At 45.5% G+C, this 22,929-nt stretch overlaps 1 protein-coding gene across 1 annotated transcript; it reads right to left on the bottom strand.

The window, feature by feature from the left end:
- Positions 1-6,360: 6,360 nt before the first annotated feature.
- Positions 6,361-12,153, bottom strand: SIRPB2 (signal regulatory protein beta 2). The gene is given in 4 exon segments (XM_032353667.1): positions 6,361-6,549; positions 8,178-8,550; positions 9,669-10,019; positions 12,149-12,153. Coding segments are annotated over 4 exon segments (918 nt in total).
- Positions 12,154-22,929: the final 10,776 nt, after the last annotated feature.

Genomic DNA, 22,929 nt, shown 5'->3' on the forward strand with positions numbered 1-22,929 from the left:
TTGACTCAATCCTTCATTTCATTCATTTATTTATTCGTCCATTCACTTCCTTGTTCACAGATTTACTGAATGCGATCAAAGAGCCTGGTGCTCTTCCAGGGATGGGGACAGGCAAAGAGCAAAACGAATTCCCTGCCCTCTTGTTCACATTCTAGGGTAGAAAATAGACCTGGAACAACAGGTCCCTCCTCTGCTCTCAACACTAACCCCCGGAGCAGACAGAATCTCCTAGCCGGCAAGACCAGTGTGAAATATGCCGGCCCCTCCGTCTCATCTCCTAGGCTTCCCTAAATTCCTCTGCTGCTCCCTACTTGTTGCCAAGCGTGCATTTGCATCAGAGCCTTGCCAGAGGCGGCACTTCCCTTTTTCTTTACCAGTGGGCAAGGTGTTCCCCGGCTTTCTTCAGGCTCCTGCTCCAAGGGCACCTTCTGAGACCTAATCCCGTCTTTCAGGTCCTCAGCTTCTTTGTCCTCTTGTCTCTTGCCATCCTGCCTGGGATTCTCTTCTCTTCCTCTTCCCTTTATCAGCTTCTGCACATCCCCTCCCTTCAGTTTAGGTATTCCTTCTTCAAGGAGGCCTTTCTGCATCCCTGGGCTCTCCATCAGATATCCTGTGCATGCCCTGTGATGCCATGTTAAGTGTTATCCTTCCCCAAGGGCCACCATTCCCGTGACAGCAGAGGCTGTGGCTGTCTCCGGCACAATATGGCTTATCAGCACTCACTCTGGACTCAGCCTGGGGTTGAAACCCAAACATGAAGCCGACTACCTTTAGCCTCAGTGTCCTGTTGGGTAAATGGAGCCCCCTATAGTACTTCAGAGGGAGGTGTGAGGATCCAGTGCGAACTGTTCAGAGTTATACTTGACACTTACTAAGCCCTCTGCAAATGTTAGTTGTCATTTTATCTCCTGGAACCTGCAGTCACTGATATAAAATATTCACCTAATGATCTTTTGCTGAATTAATGAAGGAGTGAATGAATGAGATCAAGTATCTGAGCAGCCAGATGAGAAATTCAAGGTCACAATCTGAGGACAAGGATACAGAGTAGGTACCTGGCCCCCCTGATGAGTGGTGAGCTGACTCTGGGATGTGATCCAATTTCAATAAATAAAACTTGTCCTTTTCCATAAAACAGGTGCCTTCATGGTGGGGAGAAATGGCCTGAGTCCGCCGACCCATAAACATGCCTTCCCCAAGTGAAGGCAGAGACACTGCAGAGACACTGCCCTCAGTGTTCATCGTGGATGCAGGCTGGGGTTGCAGGGACAAACTGGGTGGTGAGGGCGGGCCTCTTCCATCTCTGGGCCTCAGGGCCTGCTTTTAAACAAGGAGGGGGGGTGGAAGCTGGGCCAGTCCAGTGTTCACAGCCTCCTCAGATCCACATCCCCTTTTTCGTAAAAAACACTTCTATCACCGCTTTGCTACCTTAAATGGAATTCAGATATAATAAAACTGACCTACACATGTTGAAAAAAATCAGCATCGTGCCCTAACTGGAGAAATAATTTGGAGTAAAATGATCTGTATTTCAATTCTCAGGGATAAATATAATGCAAGACAAAATGAGCCATTAGGGGCTTGCTTCTATGTACAGGGATGTTTTTTGTTTGTTTGTTTGTTTGTTTAAGAACGTTCCACACCCAGTGTGGAGCCTAACGTGGGACTTGAACTCACAAACCCTGAGATCAATACCTGAGCTGAGATGAAGAGTTGGACACCTGTACAGGCGCCCTGTACGGGGCTGTTTGATGCATGATTAAAATATTATAAGTGTGTTGCTGTGGGTGACATAGTTTTTCAAAATGGTAAGAAAAAAAACCTTGTTAAGTTGTGAGCAACACAAAGTTCAGTGTTCCCTCTGGTGACAGTAGTTTCATTCCTGGGAAACTTGGTATATCTTTAAAACCATGCAAAAAAGTACTTTTAGTTCATATGTCAAATGAGTTAGGGTCTAAGTTCGGGTTATTAAAAGTGGGTTTTCAGCTCTGTGAGGTCTTGGAAGGACATGTGGGTGGAGGGACCTTCCTTTGTGATGCTAAGGCATCAGAACACAACTTGGCAAACCTAGTGGAGTGTAAGAATCACGAAACCTAGATCCCCGCCAACTCTGCTTGTGGGTGTTCACCCCACGTAAATGCTGGCATGTACACACCAGGAGACACGATGACATTGTTTCTGTGGGCGATAGTGAGAGAATGGAACAAGTCAGGTCTCCAGCATCAAGAGAATCACAAATGTGATGGATTCCTACAGGGGGGTTGCCATATGGCCATGAAGATGCATGACTTAGAGTTACAGGTAATCAACCTGGAGAAATCTCGAATGTTGAGCCAAAGAACAAGGCAGGGAATGACATGTGGGATAAAGTGCCATTATATAGTACCATCTAGATGGTTTAAAAACGTGTAATATCGTGCTTGACTTAGGCCTGGCACCCCCCCCCCCCCCACTGCCCCACTCCCGGCCCAGTGACCCAGATACACTCTGAGCTGTATGTGTTTTATGGGTCATAGTGGGGGTATACTTGATCAGACCTGGTACCCCCTCTTGCCCCACTCCAACACAGAACCCTCAAGGCTGCCATCGTCAGGGTGGTGGGAGGCAGGAAGCCTCTGTCTACCCCTCCCCTTCCTCTGGCTCCAGGCCTTCTCTGCAGGAGCAAGTGGGGGGCCCTGGAGCCCCAAGCAGAGCAATGTGAACAGACCGATCTCTCTCATTAGGAGCTGCCACAGAGGCCAAGCCTGGGCAGGTTCGACGTGGTTTTTCAGGGAAGACGGAGGAGAGGGCAAGAACCATTGGTGGGGAAGGAAGGAGAGAAAGAAGTGGAGTAGGAAAGAGAAAACAGAAGAACAGGTGGGAAGAAACAGGTGCTCTGATTCAGAGAGACTTGGAGGACATCAACTGACCTCCAGAGGTCCAGATCCTGAGACTCAAACAGGATGAGCCTGTGTTAGGAGCTGTGGCCCAGGGCCCACCCCCTTCTCTGTCTTTGGTGGGTCATCTTGCCTGTGCAGGGCTCTGGGCCTTAAAGCAGGGGAGGGGCTGGAGTGAGCAGCTCTGATTCCAGTTCCTCCCCCACTCTTTCAGTCTGTCCATGGCAGGTTTTCCCTAGTGCCCACCAAGGTTCCCTGAGTTACCCATGGTTCATTTTATCTGCTAGGACCTTCTCCACCTCTTCTGGGGTCTGCTCCCACCCGCATACCAACTGAGGCTGGCACAGTTAATGTCTTACATGCACCAATGCATTTCAGCCTCAAAATGACCTAAGAAGGGAAATGATAATATCATTATCAGTTTATGGATAAGAAAACCAAGACACTTGGAGAGAACTCACCCAAGAGATGAAAAGAGAACAGGAATTTGAGTAGATTCCCAAGATTGTGGATTTTATCTCTACCGTCTACACCTCCTATAGGGGTCTAACATGTGCCAAGCACCTGCTTGGTACTGACACTTCCTGTGCCATGCCAGGCATCCTCCTCAGGGCCTTTGCACTTGCTGTTCATTTTGCCTATTATACTACCCCACCCCCAAAGCTACAAGTCTCTCTATTCACTCCATTCAGGTCTCTGCTCAAATGTCACTTTACCTGTAAGGACCCTCCTGTCCTCCCTAAATAAAACGTATCTCCTCTCCCTTGCTCTGGCAAGCACCCCCCCCACCCCAGATTCTGCCTTATTATTCATTTAGCACTCACCACCATGTGACATGTTACTTATCTATATTTACTGGCGCATTGTCTGTCTTCCCCCAGTAGTAGGGATGCCCTGAGAGAACAGACTTTTCTCTTCAATTCTCAGTACACTGATTAGTGCCTGGCTTATTTTCCACCTTCAACTACTTTTTATGACTGGGTTCTTATGACTTTTTATGAATGGTGAAAAGTGAGGCCCCTGCCCTCAGTAAACTCAAATTCTGGAAGAGACAACTGGCCTTCATGAAGGAAATAGACCCATGTTTATTTCAGGCAGCAGTGAATGCCGGGAAGAACACGTCTGCTGCGTGAGGGCAATGAGAGGGATGGAGATGTCATGGTGGACGGAACCGTCTGGGAGCCCTCATGAAGGACACGGTTGAGCAGGGATACTTGGATGAGTTAAGGAATGTGGTGTGGCCAATGGTCAGGTGGGTGTCAGGGCAGAGTCAGTTTATGGGGTGGTAATGGGATAGGTAATTGGGGAGGGGGTTAGTTTGCAGGGATTGGATTGTGCAAAGCCCTGCAAAGTCCAGGAGGTTTGGGGGGCAAAACAGTTCTTCCAGAGGCTTGGTTCCATGTTTCCTTCCTTGCTGTTCATTTCCTGGGGCTGCTGTGACAAATGACCACAAACCTCATGCTTTAGAGCAGCAGAAACTTATTGTCTCATCGTTCCCAAGACAAAAAGTCTGAAATCAATATCATTGGGCAGCAGTCAAGGTGTCAGGGGCCACTGCTCCCTTCAGAGGCTCTGTGGAGAAGCTGTTCTGGCTTCTTCCAGCTTCTGGGAGCTCCTGGCTTTTTTCAACTTGTGGTCACATCACTCCCATCTCTGCCTCTGTGGTCATGTTGCTGTCTTCTCCTCCGTGTCAAATCTCCTTCCTGTCTCTTCTTTATCAGGATACTCTTGACTGCATTTTGAGCCCACCTGGATAATCCGGGACCCACTCCCATCTCAAGGTCTTTAATTCCAGCCGCAAAGTCCCTTTTTGCCATGTGAGGTCCTGGTCACAGGTTCCAGATATTACAGCATAGATATCTTCTGGCAGGGGGCTATCATTCTGATGGCCATTCAATGCTTTAGGCAATTCTCAGGCTAAACTACCATCCCCGTTGGCTGAGGTTTTGCAAGCTGTTTTTACTGTTGTTGTCATGAAAAACAGCAAGGCTAATGCAGTTCCCCACAGAGCAGGTGCTAGTAAATGATCACATGGAAAGCAAAAAGGGAGCTCACAGATACTGAGTGTACATGGTGCACACAGCACCATAAACACCATGAAGCCCACAATAAATGAATCAAATTAGTTCTTAGACAATGCAGAGAAGTTCACATTATGATCTGTGTCTGCATTATTATCCATCAGGGTCCAAGATGTGAAGCGACTGACTAGTCACTAGGGGCACACTGGGAGGGAGTGGGGACTTCGGGATTGCGAACCAGGCATGTCACACTTTCCCCTGGCTTCTTGGCCTCGGTGCTGCTGATGCTTTGGACCAGACAACTCTTTGTTGTGCGGGCTGCCCTGTGCATTTTAGGATGTCTAGCAACATCCCTGGCCTCTACTCACTAGATGGTGAGAGCCAGTTGTGACAACCCCCAAGTTGTGACAACCCCAAAACTGTGACAACCAAAAGTCTCTCTAGGTATTGCCAAATGTACACTGGGGAGAAAACATCCTCTTCTTGAGCACTCCTGTTCTTGCTTATACTCCCTATGGCAGGTGGTGGTACGAAGATTTGCTTTTTCAGCTGGGAATTGAACTCAGAGCAAGGAAGCAACTGCCTCTGGCCACTGAGGTAGACATTACTGGTTATCTACTGACATTTGGTCTTTGGTTCCTTTAGTGAAGAATGACAGCTGGGCACAGGGCTGCCAGAATAAAGACTACATTTCCCAACCCTCCTTGCAGCTAGTTGTGACCATGTGACCACATTCCAGCCAATTAGAGGTGATGTGAGCAAGTTCTCAGCTGTGCCCTTGAAGGGGAGGGTCCTACTCTTCTTTCCTGCCTTCCTCCCTAGACTTGCTGCCTGGGATGTGGACCTGGTAGCCACAAGAGGAAGGAATCCACTATTGCCTGGCCTGCCTATGCTTGGTTATTACTAGAGAAATCAATTTTCTTCTGGCTTAAGCCACTGTGATTTAAGAGTTTTGTAAAAGTTGCCAAACCTGTGTTTAACTGTTATAGCCACCCAAGCCAGCCATGGTGGGGAAGGAAAGAAGGCCGGAAATGGAGAGAGAAGGATGTAAGTGGAGGGACCTGGGCAGTCTGGCTCTGCAAGCTCAGAGATGCTTAGGAAAAACTTCCAGAAAGTCTCTGAGTTGGATCTTGCTGCATGAGAAAATGTGGAGAGGGGAAGACGGGAGCAGCCACTCCAGAAGGGGTTGTAGCAGGAACAAGGGCCCTCAGAAGAGAGCCAGGCAAAGCCCTGAAGGACAAGGAGGGCTTGCATGGGCTGCAAAAGGAGACACGCACACCAGAAGGGAGCCCAAGCAGTGCCCAGTGGAGAACTTCACCAGGTGAGTGGAAACCAGATGTAGAGATCCTGGCACTTGGCGTGAGACCTAGGGAACATCTAGAGGTTGAGATCAGAGGCAGAGAAATGGCTGGGGAGCTCTGACCTCTCTCCCGACTCAGAGGAGCCACTCTGGGGCTGACCTCTCACCCATAGCCCACGCCCCATGCTAAAGGGGGGCTCTGTCCTGCTGGGCCTGGCGTCTTGATGTCTTCTTGCCAAGGCCTCCTCTGGCAGGCAGCCAGGGCCAGCAGGAGTGCAGCCAAGATCACTGTCTTCAGCTGCAGGATCAGAGTGTGAGCATAGACAGGAGGTCTGAAGGACACAGGGGAGAGCTTAGGAAGGAGCCTGGGTGAGGCTCCAATAGTCCAGACCTCAGTGTCCTCACAGGGAAATCTGGCCCAGCTGCTACAAACCACGGGGCCACATTCTCTCTACACTGAGAGAGGAGATCTAAGACCTCCCCTCCTTCTGTCCTGGATCTGAAGAGGCTTTGCCCAATATCCTACCTGTACGCTTAATCATCTTGACAGCATTCCTGACTTCCGGCAGTCATAGAAAACTGGGTTCATTTATTGGTTGCTCAGCTCCTCCCCCCTAGACCTTGAGCTAAGTATTTCCTAATTGCCTAATATAATCCTTAAACTTATCTTGCAAGGTAGGATAATAATGTATTGGTACAGATAAGGAGGCAGACTTAGAAAGGGGATATGATTTGCTTAGGGATATATATGTCAGAGAAGTGATGGGACCAGGTGGTCTTGCTCCCAAGAATGGCAGGAACAGGGCTGAGCAATAGGGAGCATCCGAGGCTGCTACCCCAAGTCTCACCCCCAACCTCACCCCAGTCCCAAGTGCCCCTGAGTATTAAGAGGTGATGTGACATGCATGGTTCTGGTCACTTGGCATGTGTAAATCTTATCAGATCTACATACAATCTTGTGAGGTAGGCTCTCTGATTCTTATCCTTTCTCCCCTCTAGTACACAGAGCAGGACAACAACTATTTAAGGAGCGAGGCAACCTGCCCACAATCACACAGCTAGAAAGAGGCTCAACCCAGAATGCTTGTCTACAAAGCCATGTTCTCCAGTGCTGTGTTATATAGTTTCATGCTGTATCCTTGCCCTGGCTCACGGGGGGCTCACTACCTCTCAAGCAAGACTGACCTCTGAACAGCCAGCACTGGTTGTTAGAGAGTCCTTTCTTTGACTGAGCTTCAACATGGATCTCTGTTTTCCTGGTTCTGCAGTTGAGAAGAAGTCCTGGGACTATTTTCTTGGTGGCAGATAACCCTAGAAGCCGGACTGTTCCCTTCCCACAGCCAAGCCATGTTTGACTGCCTTTGTCTGTGGGGACTAGTTACCTTCACAGCAGGTAGGTACATTTACCTGATAAAAACATCCTGTCTACATGCTCATGCTGAATTCTGTCTCTTGGGGAGAAGTGCAGTTTGCTGCAAAGAAGGGAGACAGTCTCTCATTCCCATTTCTTTTCTGTCCTGCCACTTCCCGAGCCCCTATGCTATGACTTGGGGTCATCGAGATGAGTCTGCCTGGGATTGGGGGCTAGAAGTCAAACCCTGCAACTATGAGGGACTATAGTTAGACCTGTGGGAGCATCTCCGGGGTAGGGACAATGTCTGATTCATTGCAGGATCTATAACACCTAGTACAATGCAAGACAGTGAAGAGAGGAAGTTAAATCATTGATGGTCTATATACAAAGTTTTGTGGAGCCCAGCATGGCAAGAAATTAACTCTGCCTGGGAGAAACAGAAGGTTTCACAGAGGAGGGGCTATTTGTGCTGGGCCTTGAAGGATGAGTAGGAGTTCTCCAGAGAGAGGGAGAAAGAATTCCAGGCAGAGGAAATGGCTTGTGTAAAGGTTGGAGGCTGAGAACAGCTGGCTTATTTGGGATGTGACAGAAAGTTCCCTGAAAGTTCCCTGACACCTCCCCCTCACCCTGATGCCCCCTAAACCACCTGTCTCACCTTTTACTCTCAGCTTGGTGCCCTGTCCAGACAGGTGTTGTCCGTTGAGTTTCCTCTGAAACTTGACACAGTAGTAGTTGCCTACCTACTCAGTGAAGACATCTTGCAGAAGAGTGCTAAAATCCCTCCTGGAGTCCTGGACTGCTGTCATGTTGGGGTGGAAGATACCTTCAAAGTTGTAAATGGCCTCCCAGCTTAGGCCAGCCCCCCGAAACCACCTAATGGGTTCTGGGGGACTATCTCCAAGCGCTGTGCTGTTCAGGAATACAGTGTCTCTAGTGGTTGCCAATACCAACCCCTGGGGCTGGATGATCCAGAGGTCTGGGTCTGGATCCCTGGCTCCTGAAGCCAAAGAGAGGGGCCTTGCTGTATTCTGTTTCTTCCTCCGCTGTCCGCTCATGACCTCCCTCATATCTGCCCTCTCTCCCCTCTTCCCTGATTTCTCAACTCAGCGACTTCCTCTGTATCCTGCCATTACTCTCAAGTAGATTCACTCAGTAGAGAAGTTCTCAGTACCTCTTATCTGCTGATGTTAAGATCCAGAAAAATGAAGCTCAGCAGGGCACACAGATACCCTGCTAGGAGGAACAGATACCCTGCTAGGAGGAAGTTCTCAGTCTGGTGGTGGAGATGGCCCAGAAAATCCCCCTGAGATCGGAAACCTAGATGACTGTAGGACCAAGAGAAGGGTCCTGTCTCAGCTTGGAAGGAGCCCAGGAAGCCCTTTGGACATGCTTGCACCAAGTCAAAATGCACCTTTTCCCCTGCCTCCAGCCACCTGCCACAGGTATTCTGCCTGTCAGCAGTCTACAGGGTAGTTCCACAAACATCCATTCTTCTAGTTCATCACCCGAATGACCTTCAGTGTAGGAATGTCACTTATTCTGCAAGTTAAGCACTTGAATTATATAGAATTGAAGTGATTGATTTAAGAACATACTCTCATTGAATGACAGACCCAGGATTCGAGTACCCAGGTCACCGCTGCTGGACTTAGAGATATCATGACTGATAACGTGGGGAGTGCAGTAGATGAAATTATCAGCCCTAGTTCTTGACTGTCCTGGCGGTATGGTGCAGTCATACTCTTGCCAGGGTCTTGAGGTGGGAAGAAGGTTATATATCATGATCTCTTGACTTTGAGCTTAGTCACGTGACTTGCTTTAGCCAATGGGCTGTTAGTGGACATGATGCGATTAGAAGCCAGAAACATGCTTGGGGGTATTGGGACTTGTCCTCTTTGTTCCTGCCATCTCCACGACACAGATGTACTCTGGATAGCTGCAAAGACATGGCCCTGGAACGAGGCACGTGGGGCAGAACCCCTCCTGCTGCCTGTACACATGTGAGTGCGACACACTTATTTCATGTGCCGCTGGGATTCGTATGCACAGCATGGCTGTGGGTAAAGGGATGTAGATCAGAACAGGGCGCTTGGACCTGCAGAGCCTGCTACTCAACATTCACAAGCATGGAGGTGCCCTCCTCTGGGACCTTTTCTGATTTCTCACTCAAGTCACTAACCCCCACACAGTGGTAGCTTCCAGCATGCTTGTGGGGAACATTGTGGATATAGATGGAACAGTCACAACCAAGTGGCTCCAGTGTCTCCTGGATCACTGGTGTCACCCCAGGAAAGCAGCCATGTTTGAAGTTACAAATCTCCTGCCGGTGCTGATGGCTCACCTTGACCCATTTAAGGATGTCATTAGTGTCAGAGCCATCCACCGTCCACCACAGTAGGAGTGCCTTACTTTCTGCCACCAGCATGGGGCCCTTGGGCTGTAGCACCTGCCACTCACTCCCTTTGCTCCTACAACAGAAGAAGAAAGTCTTTGTGCTGAGCAGGAAGGACCTGGAGCCCTCAGAGGGGAGCTTGACCCCATCTAGGCATTAGCTGACCAGGAGTAATTGATCAGGATTCTGGAGGGATATTGTCAGGGGAGGAAAGTGCAAAAGATGGGGAGATCGGCTGGAAAGACAGAACGGAGGTATTAGATGAAGAACATAAAAATTATAGATGGCACTTAAGTGCCCACCATGTGCCAAGCCTTACATGTATGACCATTTATTCTTCCCAGTGCTCCTGTGATGTGGGCAGCCATATTACTATCCTCCCAGATGGTTAGGTAAGTTTCCCAGGATCGCTACTTATGGGCTGAATGGCCAAATTCACGGTGGAGTCCTAACCCCCAGTACCTCTGAATGTGGTTGCATTTGCAGACAGGGTCTTTAAAGAGGCAATTCAGTTAAAATGAGAGCATGAGTGTGGACCCCAATCCGATATAATGGGTGTCCTTATAAGAAGAGGAGATGAGGACACAGATACACATAGAGGGAGGCCCACGTGGAGGCACAGAGAGAAGATGGCAGATGGCTGCCAATCCAGCTGATACCTTCACCTAGACTCCTAGTCTCCAGAAGGAAGAGAAAATGCTTTCCTGTTGTTCAAACCGCAGTCTGTGGCCCTTTGTTATGGTCACCCAAACTAACACTTCATCCAGTAAGAAGGGGACAGTCTGTTTCTGGAGCCCCTGCTCTCAGCACTCAAATATATCACACAAAATGCGTGTGCTGTGATATTCAGTGTAAACATCCTCCCTGCTTTCTGTGACTTCTTTTTCTTTTCCCAAGTGAGGATATTGTCTTATATGACCTTTTCTTTTTTTGTTTGTTTGTTTTTTGTTAATTTTTTTTTCTTTTCAGTGTAACAATATTCATTATTTTTACACTGCACCCAGTGCTCCATGCAATCCATGCCCTCTCTAATACCCACCACCCGGTTCCCCCAACCTCCCACCCCCTGCCCCTTCAAAGCCCTCAGATCGTTTTTCAGAGTCCATAGTCTCTCATGGTTCACCTCCCATTCCAATTTTCCTCAACTCCCTTCTCCTCTCCATCTCCCCTTGTCCTCCAAAATTTGTAATTTTTGGATTTTCTTATTTTTAAGTAATCTCTATGCCCAACATGGGGCTTGAACTCACAACCCTGAGACCAAGAGTCACATGTTCTACAAAATGAGCCACCTAGGTGCCTCCCCTCCAGCCGCGTGAATTCAATTTTTTCCAGATTTTATTTATTTATTTGACAGACAGAGATCACAGGTGGGCAGGGAGGCAGGCAGAGAGAGAGGGGAAGCAGGCTCCCCACTGAGCAGAGAGCCCAATGTGGGGCTCAATCCCAGGACCCTGAGACCACAACCTGAGTCAAAGACAGAGGCCCAACCCACTAAGCCACCTAGGCACCCCTCTATTTTTTTTTAAAACTACCTTATTGAAGTATTATTTACATACAGTAAATACCAGAAATTGTACTATATACAGTTCTATAACTTTAAAAACATTTTTTTAAAGTTTGAAGTACAGTTGACATATAATATTATATTTATTTTCAGGGGTCAACCACTTTGGGGGTTGAACTGCTGAGTTTTACCTCAAAATGGACTTCGAGAAAGAGGGCTGAGACCTCCCATGCAAGTTCTTTCACAGCTGGGTTATGAACATCATCTCAGGTGCTCCCCTCAAGAACTCCCGGAGGTAGGTATTGTTCTTGTTACCACCATTTTCCGGATGAGAAAACTGATGGGGGCAGAAACACGAGGGGACCATATATTCAGTTGGCATCATAAACAGGATCTGGACTCAGATCAGGTGACTTAAAGTTCTGCTCAATGTAGGTCATCAGCTTTGTGCCCCAACTTTCCCCTTGATGTATGTGACCATCAGACGGATGACTCCATCTCACCTCAAGACATAAGTTTGCAGGATATCATGGTGTTTCTCTGTTGCAAGTGAGGTGGGGGAGTAGGGAGGTGAGGCAGATGTTTCCTTCTAAGAGGATGTGGGGAGGGGATATGGAATTCTAAAAACCTTTCCCGCCTGTCCTTGGCTAGGCCTGTGCTAGGAGCCCAGGAACTGCCTCACAGTTGTGACTAAGTCATACCTCATGTTCAGTCCTAGGGATTGCTTTTATCTATGGAGTCCTTAGTTCCAAGAAATTCAGCAGCATCTGCCCTCAAACACCATGATGTGAGCCAGTCAGGTCTGTTCACTCTAATCCTTTCTGGTTGTTTCCCCGCACCTCACACACAAGCACAGAAAGATGCCCTCCACTCAGCACAGGGTTGAGAATAGTGCCTGTTCCCACCAGCCAAACTGGAATACCTCATGATTGACAGAGCAATGGGTAGAACACACAGAAGGGAGTACTCATAGAGAAGTGCTCTGTTTCCGTCCAGCAAAGCTGAACAGCAAGACCCTGAAATGATAAAAATAGATAACATTCTATTGTGAGGCTTTAATATATGTTTAAGTAAAGTTCTGACAACAGTAGAATAAAGACTGGGCAGTGGGGGGGAGACACTAGAATCCCTTCGAAGGTTTCCTATCCTGTGCATTTAATGGTGTGCTGTCATTTAAAGGTAAAGTTCTGACAACAGTAGAATAAAGACTGGGCAGTGGGGGGGAGACACTAGAATCCCTTCGAAGGTTTCCTATCCTGTGCATTTAATGGTGTGCTGTCATTTAAAGGTAGATGGTGATAAATTATAGATGAATACTGTAAACCCTAAAGCAACCACTAAACAACAAAATGAAGAGTTATAGCTAATAAGCCAATGAAGGAGACAAAATAGCATTATAAAAATATTTGTCAATCAAAAGAAGACAGAAAAAGAAAAAAAAGGGAACAAAGGACAAATAGGACAAATAGGAAGGTACTAAGATCTAAACCTAATCTTGTAAAAGTCATCTCAAATGTAAGTGGTTTAAATACACCGTGTAAAAATGAGAGATTGTTGGAATGGATTAAAAAAAGTAAAACCTAACTATCTGTTGCCTACAAGAAAGCACTTTAAATATTGAAGGTGCATGTATGTTAAAAGGAAAATGATGGGAAAAGATATAGCCTATGAATACTAATCAAAGGAAAGCTGGAATGTCTATCTTAGTATCAGGTAAAGTAGACGTCAGAGCAAAGACTATCTCTAGGAAGAAAGAATGTTATTTCATAATGATAAAGGAGCAAATTAATCAAGAAGACTTACGAATCCCAAACATTTGTGCACCAGATAATAGGACTTCAAAGTATATGAAACAACACTCAGTAGAATGGCAGGGGGAATCAGAGAAATCCACAGCTATACTTTGAGATATCAATATCCTTCTTTTCACAGTTGATAGAACATGTAGGCAGAAAGTCAGAAAGAGTACAGAAGACTTGAAAAGCACTGTCAACTACCTTAGTCTAATTGACATTTGTCGAACACTATGACCCCCAAATAGGAGGATATACAGTTCTTTTCAAGTGCATAAAGAACATTTGCCAACCTGGAGCATATTCTGAGTCATAAAAATGGTCTCAACAAGTTAAGAAGAATTCAAGCATACTCTTTAACCACAGTGTAATTAAATTAGGATCAGTAACAGATGCCTAGGAAACCCTGAGTTATTCACAAGCTGAATAACATACTTTCCAATAACACATGCATTAAAGACAGAATGAAAGGGAAATTAGAAGGTATTTTTATCCAAATGAAAATGAAAACACAATATTAAAATTTGTGGGATGCGTCAGGAAATTTATAGCATTTAATGACTATATTAAGAAAGAAGAAAAGACTTAAATAAATGACCACAGTTACTATCTTAAGAAACAGGGAGGGGCACCTGGTTGACTTGGTTGGTTGGGTGCCCAACTCCTGATCTGGGCTTGGGTCGTGATCTCAGGGTCCTGGGGGAAGAGCCCTGCATCAGACTCTGTGCTCAGTGTGGGGCCTACTTGGGATTTTCTCTGTCCCTCTCAGTCTGCCCCTCCCCAACCACCCATGCTTTTGTCTCTTAAAAAAAAAAAAAAAAAGAATAAAAAAAGGGAAGAAACAGGAAAAAAAGAGCAAATAAAATTCAAAGTAAGTAGAAGAAAGGAAGCCACAAATATCTGTATGAAAATCAACAAAGTAAAAAACAAAAAACAATAGACAAAAGTCAATAAAAATGAAATCTTTGAGAAGATCATTATAATTGATAAACCTGCAGCCATACTGGAAAGAGAGAAAGAGAGACTCAGAATACTAATCAGGAATGAGAGAGGTGAGACCAGTACAGACTTTATAGATAAAACCACAATGAGCTATTTCTACACACCTGTGAGAATGACTAAAATGAAAAAGATCGACCATACCAATGTTGGTGAGCATGGAGAGGAAATACCATCTTCATATATAAAGACTCATTAATACTGAAGCCTCTGAGGTCGTTGAACCTGACTTTCTGCTATTTGCAATATGTCCTGTCCTGTGGCTTGGTTGGCCTTTCTCGTTTTCTTTTCCTGTTTTATGTCAAATCCCATGACATGCTGGTTGGTGTTGTTTGAAGGTTTTTTCCTGATGTATGACACACATAATACTGTAGGCAAGTGCACAAGTATTACCTGGGGCTCACTGAATTTTTAGACTTTTGGTATCTGTATATACCTGTATAATCACCACCATGAGCCAGAGAGGGTTCCTTCTTGTTCCTTCACATTCAATCTCTGTGTAAGGCCCCGACAGTTGTGTGGGGGAAGCAAACTGTGTCCTGCCTCATCTTAAAAGGGCACTAATCCCATTCCTGAGGACTCCCCCCTCATGACCTTGTCATGTCCCAAAGGCTCCACCTCCTAACACCATCACGCTGAAGGGGGCGTGTATGCTCAACATAAGAAGTTGAGGGGGACACAGACATTGTGTCCATGGCCAATGGCAGTGCAGTGGGGCTGTGAGCCATCCATGCGGACAGTGGGTGTGTTTTTCCACGATGTTGGGGAAGGTCATGGAAAAGCTGTGACCACCCATTGACCTGTTAGTTGAACCTAAGGACTGGGAAGCTCCACACCTCCATGTGCCTTTCCCACACCCAAAGGCTCCATGTGCCTTTCCCACACCCAAAGGCTGCTCCAGGGACGTGGCCTGGAGATAGTGATGTGGTGTTAACATTTGGATGGTATATAAGACTGAACCCAGTTAAGGCCACTCTAGAAATGTTTAAACTTTGGCAGTGGAGGGGGCGGATCCATTCCTCTTGCTGCCACCCAAAACAAACTTGTATGTAAGCTCCTTTTGATTTAGCACAGTGATCCTGCTTAAGATTCTCTCTCCCTCTGCCCCATCCCCCGCCTTTTGTTCTCTCTAAATAAATAAATAAATACACAAATAAAACTGCTGTCTCTCAGACTGGAGTGACTGACCTGTTTGTTTGGTCTCTCCTGGGGGGGAGGGGGGGCAGTGTCTCAGGGGGCCAGTTTTAGATTACACGCAGGAAGTTCCCCAAGAGGGCTGTGAACTAACAGTTGTTGGCTTTTTTCTTTTTTGTAATGCAAGTGCCTGACTTAAGCTTTGATGGCCAAGGCATGCATTTCAAGGAGGCATCCACTTCTCAAATGAACACCAGGACAGCCCCCAGCCTGGATAAAGAGCCAGGCTTGACCTGCTGCTGCTCCTTTGTTTCAGAGATCTTGGTTAATTTCTGTAACTGACCATTTGGTCCTCTTGCCTTTTTCTCTTCCCAAGCTTTAAATTTCTGCTACCCTGTTTTAAATTCAGCAATAAAGAGTGAGCCCAGGAAACCTTAGCGCCCTACCTTTGACTCCAATAAAAACAGAACCCCATGCCCATGCACACTCACTGTCTTCCTGTGACCTTGCTGTGTGGCTCCAGGTTTACTGTGTGATTTCCAGGTCTCATAAGGAATAATTCTTTATTTCTTTTTAAAGTTTCCTGATGATTGTTGCTGAAGGGCATCTTGGAATCAGAAGAAGAACCACAAGGGCAGGTCCTATCTCAATTGTGGTTGTTAATAGGCTCAAAACTCTGGCCTCATAGGTAACCACCAATCTGATTTCTATTACCATAGACCAGTTTTGCTCATTCTTGAATTTCATATAAATAGAGTCATACAGTGACTGGTGGTGTCTGGCTTCTTTCATTCATCTCAAAGCTTTGTATGTGTACTTGTGTTCTTTTTTTCATATTGTGGTAAAAAACAAAACCCAAACCATAACATTAATTTTACTTTCTTAACCATTTTTAGGTGTACAGTTCAGTAGCGTTAAGCGTATTTAAGTGGTTGTGCAACAGATGACTAGAACTTTTTCATCTTGCAAAACTGAAATTCTATACCCCTCAAACACTAATTCCCACTCCCTTCTCCCTTCAGCCCTTGGCAACTATCTTTCCACTTTCTGTCTCTATAATTTTGACTATTTTAGAATACTTAATATAAAAGGAATCATATAGTATTTGTCCGTTTGTGGCTGGTTTATTTTGCTTAGTGTGATTTCCTCGAGGTTCATGCATATTGTAGCCTGTGATGGGATTGCCTTCTTCTTAAAGGCTGAATGGGGTGCCCTGGTGCCCAGTTGGTTAAGCGTCTGACTCTTTTTTTTTTTTTTTAATGATTTTATTTACTTATTCGACAGAGAGAGAGAGAGAGAGATCACAAGTAGGCAGAGAGGCAGGCAGAGCGAGAGGGGGAATGAGGCTCCTTGCTGAGCAGAGAGCCTGATGTGGGGCTCAATTCCAGGACTCTGAGATCATGACCTGAGCGGAAGACAAAGCCTTAACCCACTGAGTCACCCAGGTGCCCTTGACTCTTTTTTTTTTTTTTTTTTAAGATTTTATTTATTTATTTGACAGAGAGAGTGCACAAGCAGGGGGAGCAGCAGGCAGAGGGAGAAGCAGGCTCCCTCCTGAGCAAGGAGCCTGCAGGACTCAGTCCAGGACCCTGGAATCATGGCCTGAGCCAAAGGCAGATGCTTAACTGTCTAAGCTACCCAGGTGTTCCTTTTTTGTTTTTGTTTTTTTAAGATAGATAGATAGATAGATAGATAGATAGATAGAGCAAGCTCACCAAACAGGGGGGAGGCACAGAGGGAGAGGGAGAGAGAGAATTTTAAGCAGGTTCCATGCTCACTGTAGCCCTATGCAGGGCTCCATCTCAGGTCCCTGAGATCATGACCTAAGCTGAAATCAATACCCAACTTTTGTATCAACATGGACAGAACTGGAGGAGATTATGCTGAGTGAAATTAGTCAAGCAGAGAGAGTCAATTATCCTATGGTTTCACTTACTTGTGAAGCATAAGGAATAACATGGAGGACATTAGGAGAAGGAAAGGTGAGCCTGGTGGTGGGTATTACGGAGGGCACTGCATGGAGCCCTGGGTGTGGTGCATAAACAATGAATCTTGGAACACTGAAAAAATAAAAAGATTTTAAAAAAAGTTGGAAACTTAACTGACGGATCCAACCAGGCACCCCAGCGTCTGACTCTTGGTTTTGCATTTCTTTTCTTTTCTTTTTTTTTTAATTACTTTATTTTTAAATTTAATTTTATTTTTTCAGTGTTGATTTTGCATTTCTGCTTGGAGAGGCTGACCATCTATTTTCATATGCTTGTTGGCTATTTGTAGGTCTTCTTTAGAGAGGTGTTTGTTTATTCAAATCCTCACCCATTTTTGATCAGGTTCTTTTTATTGTTGTTGATTTGTGGAGGTTTCTTGTCTGTTCTAGATATTAACCCTTTAAAGATACATGACTTGCAAGTATTTTCTCCCATTCCATAGGTCGCCTTTTCTTCATGTTGATGTTTTCTTTGATGCAGTTTTTTTTTTCTTAATGTTAAATAATGTTTTTCTGTAGTAGAAGTTTCTAGTTTTAAGTCATATAGTTAGGTCTTAAATCTATTTTTGGTTAATTTTTGTCATACCTGCCTGATGATTTGATTCTTTTGTCACTATATAATGACCTTCTTTATTTCTTGTGACTTTTTTTCCCCCTGAAAGTCTGTTTTATCTGCTATGAGTATGGCCACCCCTTACTGTCTTTAGGTTTCCATTTGCATGGAATATTTTTTTTCCCATCCTGTCACTTTAAGCCTACCTATATCCCTAGAATTAAAGTGAGGTTGTTGTGCTTGCTTTGGCAGCACATATACTAAAGTGAGGTTTTTTTTTTAGACAATATATAGTTGGAGAGGGCGTGTGGGGGAGACAGGCAATATATATAAAGTAAATAAGTAAATCATGCAGTATGTTAGAAAAGTGATCATTCTTATGAAAGAAAAAAATGGGACGAGGAGAGACGGTGGTGAGAAGTCACGGGGGCCAAGGTAAGGACTTTGGCGTTTTCTGTCAGTGATATGACCACCTATTGCAAGGTTTTGGAGCAGAGGAAGGACAAGATCTAACTATTGTTTTGAAGGGCTCCTCTGCTGGCTACATCGAGAATGAATGGGCGAGGCCAGGGCAGGAGCAGAGAGGTCAGTGAGGAGCTAATTGCAGCAATCCAGGAAAGAGGACGGTGAATGAATTCAGGGAGTGGAGATGGAGAGATGTGGTCGTTTCTGGATACATTTCCAAGCAGAGATAACACGGTTTCCTGATAGAAAGGATGTGAGCTGAGAGAGGAGAGTCACGGATGCCGCCTAGATCAAACACCCGGAGGAGTGAAGTTCCCATGAACTGAAATAGGGAAGTCTGTGAGTGGGGCAGGTTTTGGGGGGATAAGTAGAAGGTCAGTTTTTGAAATGGTGAGTGTGAGATGTTTTTGTGCATCCAAGTAGAGCTGCAGAAGAAGCAGTTAGATATAATATCTAAGGGTGAGGTCCCAGTTGGAGAATAAAATTTGGGAGATTCAGCCCCGGGAGCTGGATCTTCATTGGACCACATCAGTTATGGAGGCCCACCTCCTGGCCAGTGATGGGCTGAGTAACTGCTTGAGGGACAGATGTTGAGATTTTGGCCAATCGGATGTGAAGGGAAGAGTATGGCAGCCTGGGGGTTGGGGGGCAGAATTCTTCTAGATTTCTCTGTGCATAGATGGTGGATTTTTAAGAAACCTGTACGGATGGGTCTAATACTTATCGTTATTAAAGCATTATAGAAACTATTGGCAGGATATTCAGAGCTCTAGGCTCTGAGAACCGGTTTATATATCCCGGTTTGATATTATATCCCTGTCTGAATTATATCCTGGTTTGATGAATATATCCCTGTCTGAATTTGCCTCCCTCGTGACTTTTTTTTTTTTTTTTTCTTTTTTCTGCCAAGCCTGAAATCAATTCCATCCCGGAATCTGGGGAAAAATGAGGTTTCCAAATGATTTTCATGAAACTCATTATTTTCTTTCTTCCCACATTTTAATAATGGAGGCGTGTTGGAAAGTTGAGAACAAGGCACACACAGATTTGATGTTTTGTGTAGTTGAGAGAATTAGTGTTTTATGTAGTTGGATGCATTAGATATTCTCCTCCAAAGTCAAATTGATGTTTATTAAGAAAAGAAACTAAATAACTTTATATAATACCCCCATGTTGTTGCAGCCTTTTAATCTTTTTTTTTTATAGATTTATTGAGATGCAACTCACCGGGCCTAAAATTCACCATTTAAAGTGTGCAGTTCAATGGTACATTCAGAGTTGAGATGCATTGGGCTTTAGAAAGCATAGACTTCTGACAGGTAATTATAAAATGTGCCTGCTGGTGTCACTGCCCAGCTCTGCAGCCCAGTTTTTACAGATGCCTTTCTCTCCAGTGTTCTGTGCTTTGCTGTGGCCAGGTTAGGGAGAAGATAAATGTAATGCATCTGTCCCAGGGGAGATTGTATAGAGTGTAAATGCATCTTTGAGTTTCAATGGCTGAGCTCAGATGAAAGATGCGGGAGTTTGGAAGAACAGTCTCCTGTAAAGGCAGTTTCTCTCTCTCTTTTCCCTCCCATCCCCTTCAACACACTTCTGAGACTAGGCAACATTGCCCGATCTGCTGGGGAGAAAGGGAGCTAGAGGGAACCAGCACTGGTGGAGCCCTGAGAAGGGTCCTGCAACTTGCTCCCCCTGCAAACCCTAGCTCCCATTTGGAGGGATTGGAGAGTCAGGACTTGGACCTTCCTTCTTGGTGACATGACCTGTGGAGTTCCTGCCCCCAGTCTGGCCCCGCAATAGAACAGATCTGGATAGGGGCTCTGTCTGGGTGGAGAGGACCTGAGACCACCCTGCAGAGTTTCCTGGGATCCCAAGTAGCCAGATTTTCCAATGTGCTTAGGAGGATTGTGAGAAAAGCTGAAAGTGAACAAATGGAGGGAAGGTTTGAGATCAGGAAGAAGTTAATTCTAACACCACTGGTGTGGATCTAAAGTTAAAGGCAACACATGGTGATGGACATGCTAGCTCACACCTGCAGAGACTGATGTCACAGAGACAACTTGGACACTACTGGGGATGGAGAGACTGGGGGAGCCCTGATTTGACTGAGGATAACCTGAGTGTCAAGTTTAAGTCCCTGAAAGGGTGCTTAAAATAAAAATTATGTTAAGTCATAGAAAAGTAAAAAAAAAAAAAAAGTAATACTTAAAAAAAAGATTTTATTTATTTGAGAGAGAGAGAGATGGACAGATCATGAGAGGGAGAGGGGCAAGCAGATTCCATGCTGAGCATGGAGCCTGAGGTTGGGCTCAATTCTAGGACACTGAGGTCATGACCTGAGCCAAAGTCATGGTTAATCAGCTGAGCCATCCAGTCATCCCCCAAAATGTAATACTTTTGGCATACCTGGAATGGTGGTTTGAGAGTTGCATCAAGGTTTGGTTGCATTAGGTTAATCATGTCACCTAATTTCTCCAAGATACAACTTTGCTATTTGTCAACAGGGTCTGGGAAAGAAGGGTTGGACTAGGTGTATCAGGTGACATGACCAGCTCAACTTGACCAGGACGTAAAATTGTCAGCATTTCTCAGGTGTTTAACTGCCCACTTGTGAACATTTTTCTTATAGGTCACCCTCTTTGCAGTCCTCTCCCCAATGTCCAGTGAGACTACAGAGAATCACCAGGATAGCCCAGGGTGACAGGGGAGAAGGGGCACATTCTCAGTCCCTGCAGAGATCATATGAATACGCAAGAGAAAAAATATATATACTCATGCTGTCATGATAGGTGGAAACATTTTGTCCTTCTGCTTCTCTTTCCAAGCCATGCCTACAGAAATACCCCTTTGGTACCAGAGCCAGAGTCTGCATTATGTCCAAGGGCTTTTGGAAGGCAAGAAGGATGAAGAAGGAAAAACTGCCCTAGCCACCAGCTTTCTAGACCCTATGACTCTAAAAATCTCTTTCCAGCTCTGACCGTTCTCCTGAGCTCCAGACCTGAATGTTCATCAGCCTACTCAACATTGGCACTTGGATGATGAACAAACATTGTATGTATCATGTTCAAAACTGAACCCTTAGTTCCCTCCACCAAACCTATTCTTCCCCCTGTCCGCCCCATCTCATCCATTGCTTAGTCTAGCCAGGAAGCCATTCCCAATGACTTCTCTTCATTACATTCCACCTTCAGTCTTCAAACAGGTACCCTTCACATTAGTCAATTTCCCTTCCTTCCATTGGCACTGCCATAACTCAGCCACCCTCCTTGTCCCCAGTTTACTGCAGTAACCTTCCAACTGAATTTTCCGATTACTTGCTTTCCTCTAATCTACTTACCTCCCAGGAGTCATGGTGATTTCTAAAAATGTATATCTGATTTTGTAATTTATTCTGTGGATTCAAACTCTCTACTATCTTTCCATCCTTCTTTGAGTGAAATCCAAACTCCCCACCATGGCCAGCAGCCCCCTGTGATTGTCTCCTGCCCATCTCTTCAGCACTGTTCCATATCTACTATTCTCCAGTGCCAGCCTCAATGGCCCCCTTCCTCTTCCTCGAAGGTTCCAAATTCCATCACACCTTAGGTCTTGGCTCATTGGGATCATGTAATAGGAGTACCTTTCCCCAGGCTCTTGCAGCTTTCAGATAGCAGCTCAAATACTCCCTTTTCAGAAAGGCTTTCTCTACTGTTCTTCCTAGATAGCTGTCATTTAATTCCTGATTCCATGGAACTCTCTCATTGCAATCTGCAGTATCTTGCGTCTTTTATTTTCTTCAGGACACGTATCACTTTTTTCTTTCTTCCTCCCTCCCTCCCTGTCTCCTTCCCTCTTTTCTTTCTTTAGTATCTGTCCTCCTCAGATTGTAAACTCCACAAGGGTAAGGACCATCCCTACCAGTGTTTACCAATGTTTCCTTGGTATCTAAACCATGCCTGTTACAGAGTATAAACTCAGTAATATTTGTGGAATAAATGAAGGCATTAACTTCTTTGCAATGAGCCATTATTTGTGTGGAGGGTTTGGGCTTGATCAGAACACGAGCTTTCTCCTAAAGGGAGGAGGCATCTTTATGTCTAAGCTGGGATTCTTGTGTCTGATTCATTTTCCCTCTGGTGTCAAGGTATGGGACACATTGGGGTAGTCGCTATCATCTTCTTGAGTATGACTTAGGGACTGAGAAACTACCTGAAGTTTTTTTGTTTTGTTTTGTTGTTTTACTGAAGTATAGCTGAGCAGATGTTTGGAAAAGACCATTCTGAGGTCTGCGTCATGTATGGGTTGGAGACTCCAGAGTGAGAATCATGAGGAGGCTATTAGTGTGATGGAGGAACATGTTGATCAGGGTCTGAGCAACCATGAAGATGAACAGGAGGGAGCAGCAAAGTCAGGGGACTTGGACACCGAGGATGTCTAGGACACAAAATGTGATCTGGCAAGTCTTGTTGTTCTTGCTCAACCCAGAGAGAGTGTCTCTCTAAATTTTCTCCCTAGGCAAGGCCTAGGGATGAGGCTGGCCTCATTCCTCTCCTGGCCCTGCTTCTGGGGGGA

This window comes from Mustela erminea, chromosome 7, assembly GCF_009829155.1.
Source record: "Mustela erminea isolate mMusErm1 chromosome 7, mMusErm1.Pri, whole genome shotgun sequence".
In the NCBI taxonomy this organism is placed as follows: domain Eukaryota; kingdom Metazoa; phylum Chordata; class Mammalia; order Carnivora; family Mustelidae; genus Mustela; species Mustela erminea.